The sequence below is a fragment of the Nanorana parkeri genome, unplaced genomic scaffold, assembly GCF_000935625.1.
Source record: "Nanorana parkeri isolate BGI_ZX_2015 unplaced genomic scaffold, ASM93562v1 scaffold1001, whole genome shotgun sequence".
Classification (NCBI taxonomy): domain Eukaryota; kingdom Metazoa; phylum Chordata; class Amphibia; order Anura; family Dicroglossidae; genus Nanorana; species Nanorana parkeri.
The window spans coordinates 43,259-65,386 of NW_017307269.1; the positions used below are offsets into that span (position 1 = coordinate 43,259).

General features: G+C 39.6%; 1 protein-coding gene across 2 annotated transcripts in view; it reads right to left on the reverse strand.

The window, feature by feature from the left end:
- ARFIP1 (ADP ribosylation factor interacting protein 1) overlaps window positions 1–22,128 on the reverse strand; it is a 90,546-nt gene that overhangs the window by 14,816 nt on the left and 53,602 nt on the right. For both annotated transcript variants that reach the window (XM_018567037.1, XM_018567039.1), the window contains 4 exons: window positions 17,862–17,977; window positions 14,908–15,129; window positions 4,500–4,657; window positions 2,722–2,896 (listed from right to left, as the gene is read on the reverse strand). In XM_018567037.1, the coding sequence (XP_018422539.1) occupies window positions 2,722–2,896; window positions 4,500–4,657; window positions 14,908–15,129; window positions 17,862–17,977 (671 nt within the window). The remainder of the gene's footprint in view (window positions 1–2,721; window positions 2,897–4,499; window positions 4,658–14,907; window positions 15,130–17,861; window positions 17,978–22,128) is intronic.

Consider the following 22,128-nt stretch of genomic DNA (forward strand, 5'->3'; position numbering starts at 1 on the left):
ACGTTTTCTGAGTGTTGTTAAAAGAAGAGGGGATGCTACGCTGTCGTAAAAATAGCCCTGTCCCAACTTTTATGTGACGTGTTGCTGCCACCAATTTCAAATTGACCTTATTTTTTCCTTAAAATTGAACATTTTCTCAGTTTAAACATTTGATACCTTTTCTATTGTGAATTGATTTTATTGACCATGACATCATCTGTGTGATGCTGACTGGGACTTGTAAGTTGCTATCCCTGAGTGATCCTTTCATAATTTTGTGCAATTCATTTTAAATGCTGCTACACAGAATAAACATTTTTCATTTAAACAGATAAAAGGTTTGCTTAAAAATTGAGGTTTAACCTCCAAACATCTGTTTTTACTGTAATGAAGTAGCAAGTATATATTGAAGAAAAATGTATGCCTTTAACTAGCACGGCAACCTCAGTTTGCCCAGAGTTCCAAGCTGTATTAATTAGACTTCGAAACCTGCATACCACCCATTTTCCCCAGGCCATTTCTGTTTGTACAGAAAATGTAATTTATAGCCATTGCACACACCCCTCTTATGTACTTCACTCAGGAAATCTGACAAGTGCAATTTTAAAAGCATGAATTATTTCCCTGTAAATGAAAAGTACACAAAAAGATAAGAAAACAGGAGTGGATTTATCCACCTAGTCAGTCAAACAGGAGTGGCAGAAACGATGGAACCTTGTTTTGGAGCTTAACCTTAAGTTAAGCTCCAAAACAATCTCTACATTTCAGCTGTGGGCCTATTCATTTAGCGAAAGCATTGTTAATACACAACACCAGACTGATGCATATACTGTTTTGGTGACAAACAAGGCTTTATCTAGAAGTAAAAAATAAAACAAATATGCTTTTTTCAGTTTGAGTAGTAATCATTGTAAACCGACTAATGTTACTATAAAGTAATCATTTTATTTTGCCCCTTATATGATTACATGAAAATTGTGTTACTGGTACAGAATATTTTTGAATGGAATCATAAAAAATGTTTTTAGAATTTTGCAAAAGTGATTTTCTTTTAGGGCTTCAGCTACAAAACAAATTAAAGGAAAAGTATTTGTACAAATAGCACAAAAATGTTTAAAATATTGCTGGAAAAAAACATTAAATGAAGAAAAGGGAGGGGAAAAAAAAAAAGGTCTGATGGACAGCTGCCTTTGCCTTTCACCACACAGCCAAAAGCCGGAGCCAGCCGTGCCCGTCCCTTCCCCAGCCTGACATTCCACTAAGTGTCGGAGGAACAGAGCGGGGTTCAGCAACTGGCAGTTACTGTACACCTCTGCGAGCAGACCAAGAGTTGACTGATCAAATATGATGCAGTCTGTAAGAAGCATTATTATTACCTTCTGATCCTGCCAGTAGATCGGTTATTTTTCCACTTCCTGTACTAGGGTAACACTGTTTTTTTTGCAGTAAAAATCACACAAAAGTGTCATCACCCTTTGATGGATTTGTAGTTTTAAATAGATTATAAATAAGAGACAAACAAATTAAAGCCTAACTCCAGCTAACAAAGGGTTTATGCAATATGAATACAATCTGATCCCTGTAACTGAAAACTTTAGCTGGCCATATTGGCAGATGATGACAACAGGCCAGCATCAACTGGTAAAAAAACTATGTTACAGTGAGACTCCGAAAAAGAAAACCTACTGTGTTCATTCTCTAGATAGACTGAATCATATAATATTATTGTCTTACCCTAAGAATCCTATTCTTGTAGTACATTACAGTACACCGGACCTTAGTCTTATACCATGCCAAATTGTTCATTTTGTCGGCGGGCTTTTGGGGGAACTCTGGCTTTTTTTTTTTCTAAAGTTTTAAATTTTGCGGGGAGAACGGTCTGCTTCGGCTGTGTGTTCAGCTCAGCCAAGGCTAAGCATATGCATTCAGCTTGGCTGAGCTCTTCAGCTGTCGTATGGGCTATTGTGAATAGCCCGTACAGCAGACCCTCGGTCCCGCAGGCAAAGTGAGCCGAAAGATTAGCCGAAGGTTCGGCATAATCCTTTGGCTCGTTAGTGAATAACCCTCTTAGAACCAGAATGGGCCAAAAGCCTCCTTTTGCCTTGGGAATGATGAACAGGTTTGAATAGAACTCCTGAAACGTGGTCTCTTCTGGGACAGGGATTCTAACTCCTTGACAGGAGCTGCTGGAGAGCAGAGTGGAGATTCACTGGGAAGTTAGCAAGTTTGACAGCATTAGGGAGAGACCAAAATTCTAATTTGGAGCCCCTGGATACGACATTCTAGACCCAAGCGTCTGAGATGCCCTAAGACTAGATGGCTGCAAAGGCCTACAAATGTCCCCTCGCTCTGGCAATTGGGGGTACCTACTCACTAAGAGGGGGACTTATGGGCATGGTTCCCACCTGGGCGTATTTCAGTGCGTAGGAACGCACTGAAAAACGCCCTACGCCCAATGAAGTACAGGAGCTTCTTTGGGGTGTATTTTCCACGCGTATCCATTAGGATACAGCTGGATAGCCCTCGTGTGTTTGTTGCGCGTTTCGTTGACCGCAAATCGCTGTCGAAACGCGCTTATTACAAACGCCCATGTGTGAACCCAGCCTTATGGACTTGGCAGGTGTGGAGGTCCAAGTCTTGAGCCAGAGCATGTTTATAAAACATTTGGTGAGGTACTGATGCTGATATCTGATTTGTTAAGCACTAATAATGCATGGATCTTACAGAATTATAAGCAATTACCTTGTTCTCCTCAAGAAACTTTAGTTTGATGGAGACATCACTTCGCATTTTGTCATACTTTTCCTTGTGCGTTTGGAAAAGCTGCTGCGATTGCTCAATTTTCGGCATGGTAATGGCATCACGTGGCCCCAAATTTAGTTCCTCTAAATCTGTACGGTAAGCATCATACTCAACCCTGTTAAAGTTAACAGAAAAAACATTATTTAAAACTTTTTGATTGGAAAATAATCTGTTAAATTTAGAGAATAGCCACTTAAAAGATGTGAAAGCACCAACAACAATCATGTTCATCTTTTTGGTCTATACAGCAATGATGGAACCAGCCTCAGCAAAGCTAGCCTCAAATAGGTAATGCATGTCACATGGAGCACATGACTTTTGCTGCAGAGAACTTTCATGCTTGAAAATGTGCACTAAAAAGGAAAGCTCATTTCACGGTTTATATGCAAAAAGCCACACAAAGTTGAGGCTGAATGCTTTGGTGGTACCAACTACTTAAGAATATACACTGGTTATTTTACAAAATGTCAACGTTCTCTTTATGCACTCTGAAGATGCAGTCTTACAACAAACCCAGATGGATCTTAAACAGAGAAGCAACTAAACAGGTAAAAAAAAATTTAAGATGTATTTGTAAAATTAGTTGGATTAATATATTCTTATATCCTGTTTGACAGAAATCTGACAGCACTCCGATTTAGAAGACATGCTTAGTTTTAGCATGTCTTAAATATTCACACCCAGCTTACAGTTCAATGACAGCATAGAATTGTCAACATTTCTGAAAGAGTGAGTGAAGAAACCAAGGTTTTTCTATCCCTGGCTGTGGCTGCTTCTAAATAGGAAACCTGCTTCAGCAACAAAAATCTTGCAGTCCTATCATATGATTCAAGCTCTTTATGAATAGTTCTCATTTTAGATTGTAAGCCCTCAGGGGCAGGGCCCTCCTTACCATCTTGTCTTGAATTGTATTGTGATTGTAATGTCTTCCTTATATTGGAAAGCGCTGCACAAACTGTTGGCGCTATATAAACTCTGTATAATAATAATAATCTTATAAGATGAAGGGCAAGGTGTGAAATCTATTTTTGATTTATAAAATAGGAATTATAGATGGAACACAATGTTATTTACATCAAACCTAAAATAATGAAACCTTTTGCATACTAATGCATTTGTTGTATAATCTGACAACGTGTTCAATCTGACAACGTGTTCCCTATAGCTAGGTGTTTTCGAGGTTTACTTAATGAAAGCTTCAGAAGAACAGAACAATTCATGAACGGGCATGTGTAATCCTGTAGAAACTACAGCTATAAAATAAATCACCAGTTATAAGCTCCTAATAAAAAATTCACAAATATGCAATTAGACTGTTCTTCCCCAGGAACAATGCCACCAATAACACTGTATATTGTTTGCTGGATTAAACACACATGACCTCACCGATATGGAACACAATAAAAGTACACAGAAAATAAATCATGGGGCTTTACTAACACCTCCAGGTATGAAAACACGTCTCATCCACATATTGCTGGTTTGGTTAACGAAAATGTCTGGACAAGAGGAAGAGCAGCCTTTAAATCTCATGTGAATTGTCAAAGATGTGCAGTAACAATACTGAAGTTCTAAGAGATTGCAGAGTTGTGGAATAGCACAGCTTCAAATACTGGAGTCCTCATTTTGTAATGTTTTTGGTCTTTTTTTCACAGGTGTTACTAAACTCAAAAGAGATAACACTATGCTTTTATTCATAATACAGTCTCTTCGATTACCTGGCTGTTTCATACTGCTTCACAGTAATAAGGGTGTCCTCAATTGTCTTGCTCACTAGTGTATTTATACTCGCTATAAAAAAGTTGATGGCCCCAAGTAGTGTTTCTCCATTCTTGGCAAGAAGCTTCTGAGTATCTGCATTGTATCCAAATTCCTCCTAAAACGTAACAGAAAAACACAACTCAGACAGCAGCAAAACAACTGATATACAGTACTTATACACTCAACCTTGAAAATAAAAAAATTACCTCTACAAAAATATTGTACTCCTATGAGTGCATGAAATAGGCGAAATATTCAGAATGAGTTCATTTTTATTTAATGAGCCTATACTTCTATTTTATTTTCTCCACAAGCGTATGCAAACAAAGCTAACCAGCAAAAGTGACAGGGGTATAAACAAGCTGTAACAGAGTTAGGGGTGCTTAGGCAGTTGAAGCCACAAAGAGACAGTCAGAAAGGCAATGCACTACTAACATCCTGTATTTTCAGTCTAACCTCCCCTTACAACAGGACTGTGCAATCCAATAGAATTCAGTTAGACCTTGTGTTCTCAGTGATCAGCATTCAGTAACAGGCTAGGTCATACTTCTCTTTCTTTGCAAAACAGGTCTATGCAAGAACACTTATGAGGATTAAAGGCTGTTACTCAGCTATGCCAGCATAGAGCACTGGTGTGAGACAGAGGGAAGCAGCATTTTTACTAAGAAAAAAAAGGGTAGTTTAAGGAATTCCAAGCTAAATTGGTCAGTCAATCATAACATGCAGGGGTACAGAACCATAAATAAAAAGTGTAAAAACTACCAATGGGCTTTTAACCTTGTAAATAAAGCTAAAGAACAAATATAAAAACCTTTTTTTTTTCCATTTTGGATAAAGGCGGCTTTTTTTGCCCTCTTTCCTATTGGGGAGATTTCCCTTCACTTCACGTCCTATAGCCACAGCAGGAAGTGAGAGGAAATCCCTGGTGGTCAGCAGGATCATCAGAACTAGTGACCCCATTGGAAGATTTCCCCATCTATTCCTGTTCTGATAACAACCCAAAATTTGCAATTTCCTTTCACTGATAACGGTCACCAGGACGTTATGGGGGTGAATCCCCATAACGGGGACACAGACAGCAATAAAAACCTAACAGGTGTTCTAATCCTTCTCCACTGTATTCAAAACAAAAACAAGTTATGGCTTCAGCTGCAATGTAACAGTTGTCTGCCCCACAGGCAGGGTTATAGCTGGTCCCATCCCCTGTCAGTCAATTTCATTGGACAGCTTAGTCTGCAGGTAAATGTGCAGAAAAATATAAAGACATAAAAAAAAGTTCATACACTAAATACGTAATCCTTTTCAAAAGCAGTTCAATGGATCAGAAGATGGATGTCTCTTGTGTGAGCCTCTGCCTGAAATCTGTTCCATGTAGCATCAGATGTGGAATTGGTTGACCAAGTGGTGCAGCATATCTCAGTGGCCACATACAGCAACTAATGCCTTTTTCCTCCCCCTTACAAAGTTACTATCACTAATGAAAACAAATGGGGCAGTAAAACATTAACATATACAGACTTACAATTTTAACTGTGAACTACCCTTAGAGCAAATCTCTCCAATATTTGCAGGATATGGGCTGAGCTTGCCTACTTAAATGTGAATATCCACCTTTATTTGATTAGAAGAAACAAACAGTGACCATTACTGCAAAATGATACATCACTGTTGCAACATCTCAATGGTCATTAGCGGAAGTGGCATCAAAAACACAATAAGTTCCCAAAACACTTAAAGTGAAACTAAACTCAGGAGTTCAATCTTAAAAACGCATTCAAGTACCTGAGCTAATAATAAAAATGTATCTTATTTGTGTATCACTCAGCTGTAGATCCTCAAATCATCTCTGAAGTCATACTGACACTGTCCGTCCTTCTGGAGGGTGGCTACTTTTGTTCCCCATGGTTCTTGTGTGTTAAAAAGTAGCCATCTCTCCAAGCCCACTCCTGTGATGGACTACAATCTCAATACAAATAAGTAAACTAAACATGAGATTGTAGTCCATCACTGGAGTGAGATTAGATTGGTGGCTACTTTATAACACACAGGGACCATGAGGAACAAAAGTAGCCAACCTCCAGAAGGATCTACAGATGAGTAATACACACAAAAAAAGATACATTTCTGTTAATAGTGTAACAAGGACACTCCACTGAAGACCGGAGGTGCAAGTACAATGCAGTTTATTTGCTTTCAAAACGATAGATAACACGAAATCCAACATAAATAGCTTGCTGTAGCATAACAGATAGGGGCTCACCAATCCTCGAGTTGTCACGTACACTCAAGGTGTCCCAGTCTTTTAACAAGTCTCTCTCGCAGCACTGCTGCTCCGGCCTCAATCTTTAGGGCCACTGTCTGGTTCCTCCAGACAACAGCAATAACATGCCAATCCTCTCAATATGGTTCACAAACCCGCAGCTCCCTGCTGCCCTGGCCTCCACACTGACTCCGGGGTGGAGCTCTCCTGACTCACAGGTGGGGCCCTGAACACATCCCAGCACACACTTCATGAGGGATGTAAACAGGTGCACAATCAGGTGCTGGTCACCACCAAAGCATGGACCCAGGAATGGAGATTTCTTCCCACCCAGAGCTCTAAGAAATCTCCTGGCTCCAGGATCCCAACCTTGATCCAGAAAACCCAGAAAGAACTGAAAAGGCAGTTCTCTCCTGGTACCAGTAATGTCTTCCTGGAGCCACTCAGCCCCTCTGGCTGAGAACCCTGGGTGACTTTGAGGCCACCTAACACCGTGGTATTGCCTCACAATGCCACAATAGTTAAGATACTTGAATGCCAAAGGAAACCTTTGCTTAGAGAAATACGTTGGGTGCCATGAAATCCTCTTGAAAATGTAATTTGTTTGCCTTTCTCTGATCTGCATACTTGTTTTGGGTCAGTATTAAAGCCACTGACGAGGTTTCCTTTAAGAAGCTGGCAGGTAACTTAACAGCTGGCGCAACCTTAGAATTGACAGACAACCTATAAAATTCTTACAAGTTAATAATGCCCCATTTCCTTGGAAATAACATATCAGAGACTACAGAGATCATATTAAATCATTATAAAATGCTTCTGTACAGACTGCCTCTGCACAAAAGAAGCTCCATTTGCCCAGCTAAGGTTATGACAAAATAATTACAATTTCCAGAATTAAAATGCTAACAGTTGCACCTTGGCATTCTAAGATCAGTGTTAATACAGTCATTCTTGAAGTAGAGAAAAACAGTACAAATAGACACAAAGACAGTCTGGAATCAGACCTTCTCCTCCTCCATGTGTAATGCTGCCACATCAAATGCTATTTATCTACATGTTTGAAGGCTAAAAGTGTGCTCATTCTTCATTCCACAAGCATTTCAAATGCCAGGAAGAGACAAAACGTCAACATTGTAGAAAGAAAAAAAGAAAGTTGCTGTTTATTGAACTTCTCAGCATTTGTCCAGAAATAGTACATGAAGCAGTTAGATCATGTACACGCTGAGCTATTTGTTTCACAAAAGCTAGATCACAGACACTGAAGTCATCATGAATGCAGTGATACACAGAACGAGAACAATAACAAGAGGTGGGCTGGCAAGCAATTATACATGATCAAAGTACAGCTCAAATGACATATAAACCATCGTTTGAAGGCTAAGCAAAACAAGTGTGATGTTCCCAAGCTGCAGGTGCAATAGAATGATGAGCCACAAAATCAGTGAAAAGAATTCACTTTACTATGGAAACTTGTGCAAGCCACAGCAAGACACAAATGGAAATATTGGTCAGCATAGCCAGCTAAAAAGTAGACGATGACAACAGTAAACTATGAGGAGGTATCGTCTGTTTATTTTACCACCTTAGTGCCTGAGAAAGTTTTTCCTTTTTAACACGTTAAAATCTCAATTGTTGGATAGAAAATGACACCCCCAAACAATGATATTTTCTGAAAGCAAAGGCCCTGTAGTAGTAAGTAAAATGGCAACAAACTGGTAAACATAGCATATACAAATTTAATGACTAATGCTGCAAATCTTCATTTTAAGGCTTGGTGCATTTTACATTTTTGCAAGAGGTGAACTGATATAAAAAAAAAAAGTGCTTTTTTCCAAATGTTTGTATTGAGGACTGCAAAACAATACAGCTACAATATGTGCATTGTGGGGCCAATGAGCAGGCTTCTTGGATTGTTTACCTCCCTGCCCCAGATCCCTATGCAGGTCAGTTAGGAAGTAATCAAAGTGCGGCACCAGCGACTGTCTGAATACCCAGTGATTGCATATGACTGGATACAGTCAGTGTCTGGTCCAGTTTTCCTCCCAGCTCCTTTCGTGTTTTTTTAAATGCAAGTTTAACAAGCTGGGTGGTGCCTACGTGACGTGCATGACGCTTCCACGCCCCGCCGCCCGCAGTGCGATCGGACGCCTTGCAGAACTTTGCCAGCGTTCCGTTCCACTGCAAACGTAAAAAATAGGGCTTGCAGTGGAACAGAACGCTGGCAAAGTTTTGACACGCGTTCGATCGCACTGCGGGCAAGGAGGCGTGGAAGCGGTGCCATTTAATTCAATGCAGCGCCACGCCCCCTGCCGCTGGGGGAAGTTTCTGATAAGTTAGCCTTGGAATAAACGGCATCAGTCACTCTTCCAGTATACAATCTGTGTATTGGTTTTTTGCAGGGTACGATACGCATCGGTTCACACCTCAGATAGGATGATAGTGTGACAACTTTACATACAACATCCAAAACTTTATATACGCTATTTATGGGCACATATCCAAGGGAGAAGTAGGAGTTTCCCTAACTAACAATAAACGGATTAGTACATGAAGGTTTACATGAGGTTAGCGTCCAGCTGTAACGGTAACCTGACCTGTCACCGGCTATTGATAATTAATGGTTTCTAAGAAATACATATATTGACGTCAAACCATAAATCAGCATCTTGCTGTTTTGGCCTAATTACTGGATATTTGAATAACAAGGGAAGATGAGATAATGTCTGTTCTTGAGACACAAAAACATATTCTTCCAAAAACCAAGCCATGCGTTCATATTCCGTTCCTGGTAGATCTGACTCCATCTTGTATCAAATCATAGCTTCAACTTATCATTTCTCAGCGATCGCCGTGGTGCTTTCCAGCAGCTACCGCTCTGGAACGCACGCGCTTTCGGTGTGAACAAGCCCTAAGGCTCACCACACACCTGACTGTACAATCTCCTTTAGGTTTACCAACAACTACGTAGTGCAGGGGCCTGCGCGATTGGATAAATTAAGTGGGTCCTTATATTCCAAAGCTTTAATAAATCTAATTGTACAATCTGAGTGTACAATATATGTATGGTCAAATTGTAATATGAATGGTAACCCTAATGTATTTATTACCTCTCACAGAATACAGTAAGGCCTCAATCACACACAACGCAAGCAAAAATTGTATATTGCGTATACACGAGCATCTATGCGCATATATACGAGCGTATGTGCGTGCACTATTTGCATTCCCAGACTGCATCATTCCGAATGGAAATTTTAATGACCTGTGCGCGTATACACGCGCAAACATGCGTATGCACGTAAAATACGCAGAAATACGCTGCCCGGACGCATCTCGGTTCCATTCTGTTTTTGCGCATATATATGGCTCCATAAGCGGCTGTGTATGGAGCCATTTATTTGCATATGTTGCATATGGTACAATACCTGCGTACATGCGCGGCAGTGTGAATGAGGCCTAATCCCTCCACAATGCATAGACTGCCTTTCTCTCCAAAAGGATCTATTTCCTGGACCTACATGCTGTTGTAGAGATAATCCAATCATGAAAATCCTAGTGTGTGTGCAATTCTGTTCTTGGTTGTTCAAAAAATTAAGACACAGATCGGCCCCTGCCACTGCCCCGTGACTTGTTTCAATGTTGCAGTCTGACCAATGGAAGAGAGGAGGCGGCGTAAATGCTTCTTCCTGACTGTGGCAGACTGATGACAATTTCACAATCTAGTCACTTGACTGGAGCTCAAGGACAGTTTTTAGGTATAAAAAGCAGAGTTTTTCCATATACAGTTAGTGTATATTGTGACATGCCAGGAATTTATGCAGTTACCAAAAGGTCCTATTTCAGTTTGCGACAAAGAAACTGGTATAGCCCATTCAGAAAATGAGCAGAGTGTGATTGTGATTAAGTCTCATATGTTAAGAATTGTTTTTACTGAACTGTGCAGGTCTGAAACAGGTTTTCTTTTTATTGTTCAATAAAAGTAACAAATTATTTGTGGTGCCCTGCCTCTAGTCTACACCTGAGATATAGGGTGATAAGGTCTACGTCAGGCTGGTTCACCAACAATACGCACAGACCCTCTTGCACTATTTCAGCTGCAGCCAAGAATTTGTGAGATGAAGACAGTGCAATGAGCCAGTCTTTGCAGAGCAATGACTCCTTAACTAGGCTATATCGTAGAAAAAGTATACAATTCTATTTACTGATTTTCTAGTAATAATTTAACTATTTCAGCCCTGCCCCTTTTGTTATTGGGTTCCTTCACACCGGTGTTGCCCGATGTAGTGCAATAGCATGCTGCATAGTTATGTCAAGCGTCCTCTGGTTTAGTGCATTGGGGTGCTAGTCAAAATAAATGAAATTTAAATGAACTAACTCAGCATATACTATCCTGTTATAACCTCAGCAATGTAATAGGAATACATAGTATGGCTGGGTTTTGGTAACACAATCAAAGCTTACTTGGAGACAAATCACTTTTGTGTAGTTGGAACGGCTGCCTTCCATTTACCCGTCACTCTCAACAACTTTATGGAATCCTTGTGTGTTTTATATATCTTTCCCTGCTGCTTGATGTAATGTAATTTAATCTCAATTTCTCAAGACTACATGTGCCATCATGCATTGCTTCCAGCAAGCAATGATGATGTTACATTGTTCAGATGGCAGGCCAGAATTTTGACGCGAGGACGTGCATAATCACAGGGCTGAATGAAACTGTGTCAGTAAATTGTGAAAGCACATCCTAGGGGCTTCTTTAATAAGTTTACAAACTACTAGATCGATCTGGTTAGGAGTGGGACATAACTAATTAGAATTCAATATAGAAATAATTGTAAAAAATTAAAATCAAGCCAAATGAACTTGCTGTATTTTAATTAAAGACGTTTTGCTGGTCATCAGACAAGCTTTCTCTATTCAGAATGACAAAAATTCTCTTGGAATAAATATGGTGAATGTTTCTCCATAAATATATATCAATATAGACATACATATTTCGTTTTTAAATCATAGATCCCCTTTAAAAAAATATTTAAAAAAAATAGCAGCACAATGCATGGCACCACAAGCATTGCATCAATGCATAGTTCTGACAGGGGCCATACGTTTTTAGTGTTCGAAACAAGGAATAGTGCAATAATTCTCATTCAGTGGTCAATAGGTTAAAAATTTAAACACATGGGAAATAAAAAGACTTCTAGATTACAAGTCACATTTAACAAATTGAAATCCTATGCATGTATATCCGACCTGGAAACTTAGTGCTAGTTTTACACATACTGTAAACATTAATATATTTTGGTAATAAAAAGAGACACAGCTCAATAAAACAAATTGTCAACTCCTAAAACAACTTGAAACTTGTTTTGCAAGCAAGCAATCATTCATCTTATAATTGCTTTCAAGGAAAAGGACTAAAAGCGAGAAAGACCAGATTGGAGAGGTAAGGTACAGTTTGTCTTGCAGTTTGTCTTGCAATTATTTAATAGAAGCATAGGAAGAGGTTTTTTTTTTTTTTTTCAAATGTACAGTACAAACAGATCTCAAAACAGTAACAAACTGTGCTAACAAATTATACAACAAAATTACATAATTAAGTCCTAATAATACAGTGAAAGGTACAAACATTAGCACATGCATTGGACGGGTGTATGCGAGTTGCCTAAAGCTGTATTTCTCAGTTTAATTTACAATCTAGGATAGGAAGAGTCTCCTTATAATGTACAGTACAAACAGATCTCAGACAATAAAAAAAACCTGTACTAATAAATTATACAACAAAATTACATAAGAAGTCCTGATAATACAGTGAAAGGTACATACATTGGACATGTGTATGTGAGTTGCCTAGAGCGGTAGTTTTCAGCGTTATTTACAATCTAGTATAGGAAGAGTCTCTTTATAAAAAGTACAGTACAAACAGATCTCAGACAAATTAAAAAAAAAAACCTCAACAAATTAATGATAAATTATATAGTTAAGATCTAATACAGTGAAAGGTACAAACATTGAGAAGATGAATGAGATGACTAAAGTGTATTTCTCGGAGTAAATTACAATCTAGACGACTATTAAATAAGCTGTAAAATAAATAAATATGAACCCTTCCAGTGGGGCTATGCCGGCAGTCTACAGTCCCATGAAGTCATCACCTCTATGCACGGTCCAATCAATTGCAGTGGACATGAGGTCGCTGAGGGACTTTCCACAGCCAGAGTATTGCTGTGGGACTGAGGACCAGGGGAGTATATTCATCTTTTCTATTTTACAACCTAGACCAAAACGAGCACTAAAACCTTGCAGTGCAGGAGTAGTCCCACTGCAAGGGTTAAGTTTTATTCTGCCTGGAATTCCTCTTTAAGTGCTGAAAACTGCTAACTCTAAAAATGAATGAAGAGGGACAGATCCTGCAACGATTGCAGTGTTCCATTTATGCCAGTGCACTTATTCCAAACAGCTAAATCAATGTAATTAATAGCGTTTTCTTTCGAGCACGCAGAATGTGGGTATATAGAACCATACTCTATCATCAGTATTAAATAATCTTTAATACTACTGTATGGGTTTAACTCTCCTGTCAAGGACTCTGAAGACTTTTGGAAACAAGGAGACGTGCAGCAGTAGGTAAAATAGAGGATGACCACTGACATTACATAACCAGCAGATAATAAAGGTTTGTAAAACTATCCTCTAATTTAACACACACCAAAGTCTTATTCTTACTTTTCCACACTTCTGCTAGATCCACATTGTGCAGTCATTCAACCCAATGAAAAGACAAAAATGAATAAAATGTTTTTGTGTATGTGCAAAATCGGTAACGGCTCAGATAGGAGAGTTGCTGTTGGGTGGTTTCCCATGGGCCACACAGAAGAGTGGACAGGTGAGTATTTTGTGGGCTTTGCGGGGGTGAGTGTGGGGTCTAATTTAGAGAAGAATGTTATCAAATAACAGTTGTCCTTTAATGGGTTTGTTTTGGTATCCAGCTACCATACTTGCACTGTGCTTAGCTCCCTACAAAGTAATAAGTCAGCTAATTATTTTTCACATTTAACTCCAAAGGGCTTTGCAAACTTTTCTCAAACAAGGTCACTCAAACAAATCTGCAGTTTGGACAGATAACGGTCAACCTTTTATTTCTTGGAGGGAGGCAGAATTTATGTTTGCTATCTCAGACTTCAAGCAAGGGGGAGTAGAGCTAACATAGCGTTGCAGAAGTCTCTATATCCAAGTTCCTGAGAGAGAAACAAAGCTAATTAGGGAGCCATATGAAATACCAGTTTCAGGCGGACCAACTCTTGAATACAGATCTTCTATACCTGGTATAACCACCCAAAAAAAAAAAACCTCCCAAAACATGCTTACAATTCTTGTATTACCTATTAAAGCCAAACTTCAGCTTTTTTTTTCTGTTTACAAGAGAGGGTTACAACCTCTTATGTTTTAAATATAGTGCCAATGTGCCCATTGAAGAGACTTCACCACTGACCTTAAATCAATTGATTAGGATGTCTCCCTCAAATGAGACTCTTGCAGAGGTTCTAGCCCTTCCATGTTGTGTCCCCGTTTGAGGGAGATTTCCCTAACATCCCGTTCTGTGGGACGTACTGTATATCCAACAGCCAGGGAGTAAAACAATGTCAAGTAGAAAGAGGTTATAAACCCACCTCTTCTATCCAAAACGTAAAAAGTTAGGTATGGAACAGGGCTTCCAGGAGACAAAATGTCCCACTAAGATCTTAGCTCTACACATTAGGACAGCCCTAGTTTGGCTTTTTTCATAGTTTGTGTGCCAACTACTCACTGTTTTGGTTGGACAATGGCAGGATCAATCAAACAATGACTTGTCCTTCAAAGAGAAAAAAAAAAAAAAAAGGAAAGGAGAGTAAGAAAAAAAGAGAAAGAAAGAGAGAGATGGGTTAAGAAAAATAAAGATAGGTTAAGGAAAGAGATTACAAGAGAGAGAAAAAGAAAAAAGCACCCACTAATTGATATAGAAAGCCTAAAACATTATCTATTGACACTGAACTTCTGCACCTTCAGTTTTGTTATCTGAGGACCAATAGGAAAAAAAAAAAAAAAAGAAATCATATGCCTGTACTTACGTGCAACTCCAGAGACTTTAAACTAAGGTCTGCAAAGGCGTCTCCCAGCTGCCTCTGGGTCTGCACCATCTGATAGAGCTGAGAGGACAGCGTCTGTGCCAGTTTCAGTACATGTTCATACTTCTTTTTATTGTCTCTTAGGATTTCTATTTGTGCTTCTAGCTCCAGGTCTACAGTTCTTGAGCCACGGCCTAGCCTTTCAGAGATGATCTGGCGTGTACACTGCATTGAGAAATTTGTAGCATTAGTGTATATCCATCTTCAGTTAGTCAAATATGACAAAATGTTGAATTTTGTCATATTTGTATCATGTCAATTAAGTATCATGTTGGTCTCTAATTTCCTAAAATGCAAAGAACATCTTCAAAATACACTGTAGGGAAAAAGTGGTCAAAGATAGAAACAGTAATCTTGGCTAATTGTTCAAATTAGGGATGCACCGATACCAATACTAGTACCTGTGCCGATACAGAGTGTTTGGGTGAGTACTTTATGGTACAGTAAGTTCTAGCCACTTGTAAAAATTAGGTCATGTTTGACATCATACTCAGCATACAGGGGCTAATTTTCTCTCTGAATGTGATGAGAAAATTGTTCATGATCACCATCATGAACACTAGCAGGTCTCATGATTTTTATCCCATCTCAGATGGCATTCAGATGCGGCACACTCATTTTCAAAAGGTACTGTTTTGTTTTCCTCAAAGAAGAGGAAACCAGATCAGATTTTTTTTAAACTGTTCCAAAATAAGGTGATAATAGCCACCTCAGTATCAGCATGTTACACTTCCCTTTTTCAGTGCTGTGATGGTTAGAAAGTATACATTTTCGGTGGTTTATAATAACCACTGTTTTCTTATTTTTTCTACCTTGCTTTCTGTTACAAAATAAAACTTTCTGCATAAATTTAGGCCAAAATGTATCCCACTACATTTATCAACCCTAATGTTCTTATCGCATTTCTTGAGGCCATTAAATGCCAGGAGAGTATAAAAGCCCCAATAATGACTGCTTTTTGGAAAGCAGAAACTCCAAGGTATTTTGAAAAAGGCATGGTGAGCTTTTTGAAGACCTCATTCATTGCCACAATTTTTGGGAATACGAAGAAAGAAAATTAAATTTTTTCCCCACAAAGTTGTCAAGTTATTTCTCACACACACAGCATGGACATACTTAAAGGAGAACTATAAGATATTAAAGTGACACTAAACCGATGGAGTTAAATTTTAAAAATACATTCAAGCACTTTAAATATTAACAAAAATGTATCTTGGTCAGATAAGAAAGTGGGTTTCGGTAGGTGATGGATTCTGTCTATCACAAGTTCGATAGAAGGAACATCATGGGAGTAGTGCAGATAGCAGTTCTTACACGTATGCAGGTAATGTTGAATAGACTCAGGGATCCCCCTTATCTTGACTTTATGACGAGAACAGTCTTCCAGATCCGCTACCTTAGATTTCAGCCAGAGGACTTCATCGGATACATGATCATGAGAGTCAATGACTTGATTGTGGAAAACACATTTTGATACTCCTCCTGAGTATGAGAGTACCACACTTGTGATCATTGTGACTGGTCACAGCAATCACATGGTACACAGCGGCTCTGACTGGCTCTGCTTCTTTTGCATGTAATCCACTGTCATGTTCACAGGTCTGTGCATGCACACAAAAGTACAGTTCCAAGAGAACATACAGGTACATCCACTTGCGACAACAGGGGAGCAAGCTGGCCATTTATGTACAGCGACCAGTTCTAAAGAGGTTACGCATCCCAGAAGTGCACAAGTGGTCGGTTTTTTTTGGATATTTACCCCAATACATATATAGATTTAGACATTATATTTAGAGAGACAAACTTGACACACGCGATTAATCTTAGTCCATCAAGCTGATTTTCCCATTTTTCTCTACAAAATCATTGGGAGGTCAATATATTCCCTTTAAGAAAAAAGTATAAAAAGCAAGGGGTTACAGTAACCAATGGCAACCTTCCAACTCTGACAAGTCTTAAGTTTACAGCAGTTAGGGTAAATTCTTTATACAAAAATGTAATATACCTTTAAGGACTTTACTACCAGTGCTCAGTTATATTCTTAAGGTTTCCATATACGAGAAAGTTATCTGCGAAGAAAGGTCATTTACAACCGTCTCTTCAGCCATTGTGAATATAACTTTTTTTTTTTAAGCCAAGAGTTACATGTTTGCATACTGAAGTGTAGGGAAGCAAGGTGTGATCCTTATGAACTGAGCCAATAAATATTTGTGGGTATTGTGCAAATATTACTATAGTAGCTGCACAGGCATCAAATATTCATGTAACTGAACGCAATCTAAATTTGAACTTTGTGAAAGCTGCCGTTATGCCCTTATCAACCTGACTTTATCTTAAGAGGAATAAATATTTCTTAAAGTAAATGCATATATTCCCTTTTAGCTTAAACAGTACACTAAAATATCCACTAAGTTACATAAAAATTGCACTAAAGTGATAATTTATTCAGCAGACTTTGCTCACTTTATTTTGGGGTAAATATATAGGGGGGTGAGCAAACCACATAAATATTCCATTGGGAACAATTCCAGGAAAATGCAAGCCATAGAATAATAGCATTTTGGCTGTTGTAGGGTGCCCTACGTTTCATTTTCTGTGTGGGAAAACAAAAAGCATTCAGAGCCCTTTTTAAAGAATAGCTGTAGTTCAGGGTACAATGGAGGGTCTACTTTTAAGAAAAGTTTTTCTTTTTCCAGTGAAACTAGACTTTAGGTTTACACTGTCAGTGAAACTAAAATGTGTCAGCAGAGAACAAAAGACAAGCACCATTTACTTGTAGCCTGAGGCTGTCAGTTTAAAATACAAAGAAACACTGCAAAAAGGATATTTGACCAGTATGCCCTTTGTAAGCCTATATACTGTATAACCTAGATTATACTAAAACATCTACTACGCACCTTGTAGGTGTTTAAACTCCATCTTCTTACAAGCTCAAATTTTTCTATAGCTGTACTCCTTGGATCTTCAGAGAGGACAACAGGGCCACTTCTCTGTTGTGTTTTGTGACTATCACCTAAAGAAACAAGAATAAGATGCAATTTCATTAAAAAAGAAAAGCAGACATTGTCCCCAGATTTACAGGAACATTTATCTACAGCAATAGCACAGTAATTGTTTATCAGAGTGCTACAGAGAAAACAAATTGGAAGACAATTAGCCATGTAACAGCCAACAAAATAAAAAGGATGAGCAAGCAGAATTATAGCATCAAGTTCAACATATTACTACTGGTGTACATTGTCAGTGCTTTCTAAAACAACATCACCCTGGCCAATTCAATACAAAGCCATTTAATAAGCACCCTGTGTCTGATCTGAAATGAAAAGTTTCTCAAAGGAGATTGAATATTCTGTGATGTTGTGTCCATCACCAATCTGAACTGCTTTTGCAAAAAAGCCTGCTTTTAATTGTATGGTATAATGCCTGACATATAGAACAACCAATAAACATTTCAACTGCTACAGATTATGTAGGTGAAAACTGAATTAAACTTAAGGGTCACGGGAGGACATATACTAGCGTTCTCCCGGGACCCAAAGCTCAGTATATATCATGAGCTACAGCTCGCGGTATACTGAGACTGCCGCAGTCGGGACGGATCCCAGCAATGATGTCGAGATCCAACCAAGTGCGTAAGTGACAGCTGGCTCTGCCTATCTAGAGGCAGAGCCAGCTGTGCCCGCCCCTCCCCCATCAGTTCCTCCACTCGGCGCTGAAGGATCGGTGCGGGGGGGGAGGGGAATCCCTGCAGGGAGCAGTGACTGACAATCACCGTTCTCGGCAGGGAGATCGAGAAGTAAGCAAGCGACGGTATGCGTTCGCTCACTACCAGATCTATTGAGCCGACGTGTGACAGTTTCATTGTCACAGGTCGGCTCAAACTATGAGGATGAGCGATTGTCACTCACCTCATAGTTCTAAACTAAATCATAACATTAGTTAACAAATTAGTAAAGTCAACAATTGGGAAGACATCAAATGTAATCCAAATTATACAAAACCGCATGCACATACACACTGGAATTCAATAAAGGTTCATATAATGAAACAGAATTTAAGACAGCAGGACACAGACTTTGCTACTATTGCCAAATGCAGTAAAAAAAGTATACTTTATACTTATCAAAACTGGGCACAAAAAAAATAAGCACTGTCAAACAATATCCCCAATACCATTATGAATATTAAAACAACAACTCAACATATTATGCAAATTTATATTAATAAATTGCCAGCTCTGGTAAGATTTTATGCCTCATTTGGCCTTTGGGTAACCATCTATTTGGCCCTTCTTTGTGGTCTGTTCTATTCATTTTTGATTTTGGGGGCTACGGGCTGATCTCATTTAATGTGAATTAGAAGATTACATTAAATTTAAGGGGGGGCTCCTAGTTGTTTTTGTTTTTAGTCTTAAACAGTGCAAATGTAGGCCTGTTGTCCATATACAACCCCAAAGTAAATATGTCTGAACACATAGCGGCACCTCGGTATGAGCTATAAAGTAAAGCAAAACAGCTCCCTTTGTGCTTGGCTTATCACTTTCACCAAATACCAGCATTTGTACATATTAAAGTGAACCCATGAGGAAATAAACATGGGATCTGCCATCGCTGACATGTTTTTAAAGTGGGTCTAGCATCAGATAAGATAACCTCTTATACGCCTGTCCATGCCATGGGAGAGCTACTACAAACTCTCTGGCTGGTCCTTTCGATACTTCTGCGCATGTGCAAGAAAATTATTTTCGTTATATATAGAGGCGTAGTCTTGTAAGAGAGTTGACAGATGAGCATAGTACTTTGGGGAGGTGCACAACAACAAAAAAATTATACAAAATTAGTTATCCTTTAGAGTTGTTGTAAACTTAAATGCACTCTTTACAAATCTAGGCAGGAAACTAACAAATCAAATTGTCAGTGTAAATAATAAAAACAAAAAGCACCTAAATACTTTTATTCTCAGGCTTTCTACCAGGTCACATGACCCCCTTGCTCATTCTTGGCTCTGCATGGCCCAGGCAGGTGGTTGGCACCAAGCTAAATGTATCATGCTACACCAAAAAAAATGACTGATTGGCTGCGATTAAATAACATATGCTAGGAAACATTATGCTGTAGTATACATTTACTCAAATTGCCTACAGTTAGTAGATACCCAAAGCACACTACCAGTCTGCCCTGCCATGAATGGAAAGGATACCAGGCTTGAGGAAGCTGCTGTCAATTACGGTAAACCCTAGTACCAACCCTGTCAGGCTTCCAGTTGCCTATGCTGCATGCAGCACCGCCTGATAAGCCAGGTAACAAGGGCACAGTGAGCCTCCGTTATGAATGGCAATGACAGTAAAAGTGCCCATACACTGCTCGATTCTCGTACGAGAATCGGGCGAAATCCCGCGATCGTACAAGAATCCAGCAGTGTGAACGAAGACGTGCGACCGTTTGTACTGTACGGTCGCACGTCTTTTGTCGAACCAACATGCTTGAAAACCCGCCGAGAATCGTACGATTGTCGGCGGGTTTCTAGTCTGCTCGTCTGATAGCTGCGGAACGGGCCGTTGTGCGCAAGCGCACACTGCCCGTTCTGCATTGCGGTCATCGGAAGCCCGCCCCTCAGCGGGGCGGGCTTTTGATGATCGCAAGCACGATCTGCCCGTCCAAGGTGGGCAGATCGTACGAGCTTTCAATAAGCATACGACCATCGCAAGACAAAAGTCTTGCGATGGCCGTAAGGTGTATGGGCACCTTAAGGCTCCCTGCAGCTGCTGTGAATCAAACACTCCTAGATGCCCCATTTTACAAGACAAGCCTGACCAGGTAAAATACAAACATTTTATTTTTTATCTTTTTTACCATGATCCAGAGTATGCTCAGAGCAGTGGCAACACTGCAGCGGCTAGATGCACCTACAAATCATTTCCACTGCTCACAAGAGACAACACATGACTGACCGGATCAACAATTACTTTATTTAACCCCTTGCCGTCCGCCCATTGGGCGGACAGCAGATGCTTCCCGATGGGTGGACATTTACGTGATTTACTTCTTGGTTGTGTGCGTCCCCTAGCGTGCACGAGCAGGCAGGACCCGGCCGGGAATCTACACAGGTGTTACCGGCTGTTAGATACAAGCGTTCGCTTGTATTACCGTGCAATGCAGGGGTGCGCGCGCCCCCCCCCCACATCTGGTGCCGCTCTTCCCCGTCACTGCCAGTTATCCCGGGCTCTGCTGTCCCTCCTGCGAGCCCAGGACCAGCACAGCGACTGCCTGTACGGAGAAGGAGGAGAGATTAGCATTTTCCCCACTATTCATCTCTCCTCCTTCTCTCTCTAAAGGCGGAAGCCATGTCTATTACATCGCTTCCGCCTTTAGCTGTCGTTTCTCTAGCTGAGAGCCAGAGAGAAAGCTGATGAAGCAGATCTCAGCTTCAACAGCTTATTTGGGGGTCCCTAGGTGACATAAGGGGTCTTAGAGACCCCTGATGTCTCCATAAAGAGGTAAAACATTTTTTTTTTTAAGTCCCACATAAAAAAAAATGTAAAAACATCAAAAAACGTTTTAGGTCCCCCCGCCCCCACTTATAAACGTAAATAAGCATTGGGTGCGCCTACGTGAGAAAACAACTATTACGCCACACGTTGCAAATCGCCACGAACGTCTGAATGTGAGCAATAAATTGTAGGGCCATCAAATCACTGATAACACTAAATTGATGAGCCGTAAAAGCTTTTAAAGTGTCGCCTATGGACTATTTTAGGCACGGTAGTTTGTTGCAATTTCGCTGGCGCACACAATTTTAAAGCTTGACATGTTTGGTGTTTATTTACCCGACATGACCCGATCTTTTATATTTTAACAAACAATTTGGGTGCTGATAAATGTTTTATAACAAAGTAGGGAAAAGGCTTTTAGAAAAAAAAATGTTTAATTATATAGAAAAAAATAAATTAAAATACCACCATAAGAAAGCTCTATCTGTCCCTAAAAAATTGTATAAAATTAATTTCAGTACAGCGTTGCATGACGGAATAAATGTCAAAGTACTGCAGCGCTGAATACTGAAAAATAGCCTAGCCAGGAAGGGGGTTTAATACCGCAGTGAGCAAGTGGTTAAAATACATTTTGTAGGAAAAAAAAGTGTACTTTGAAGTTGCCAGTAGAGCCC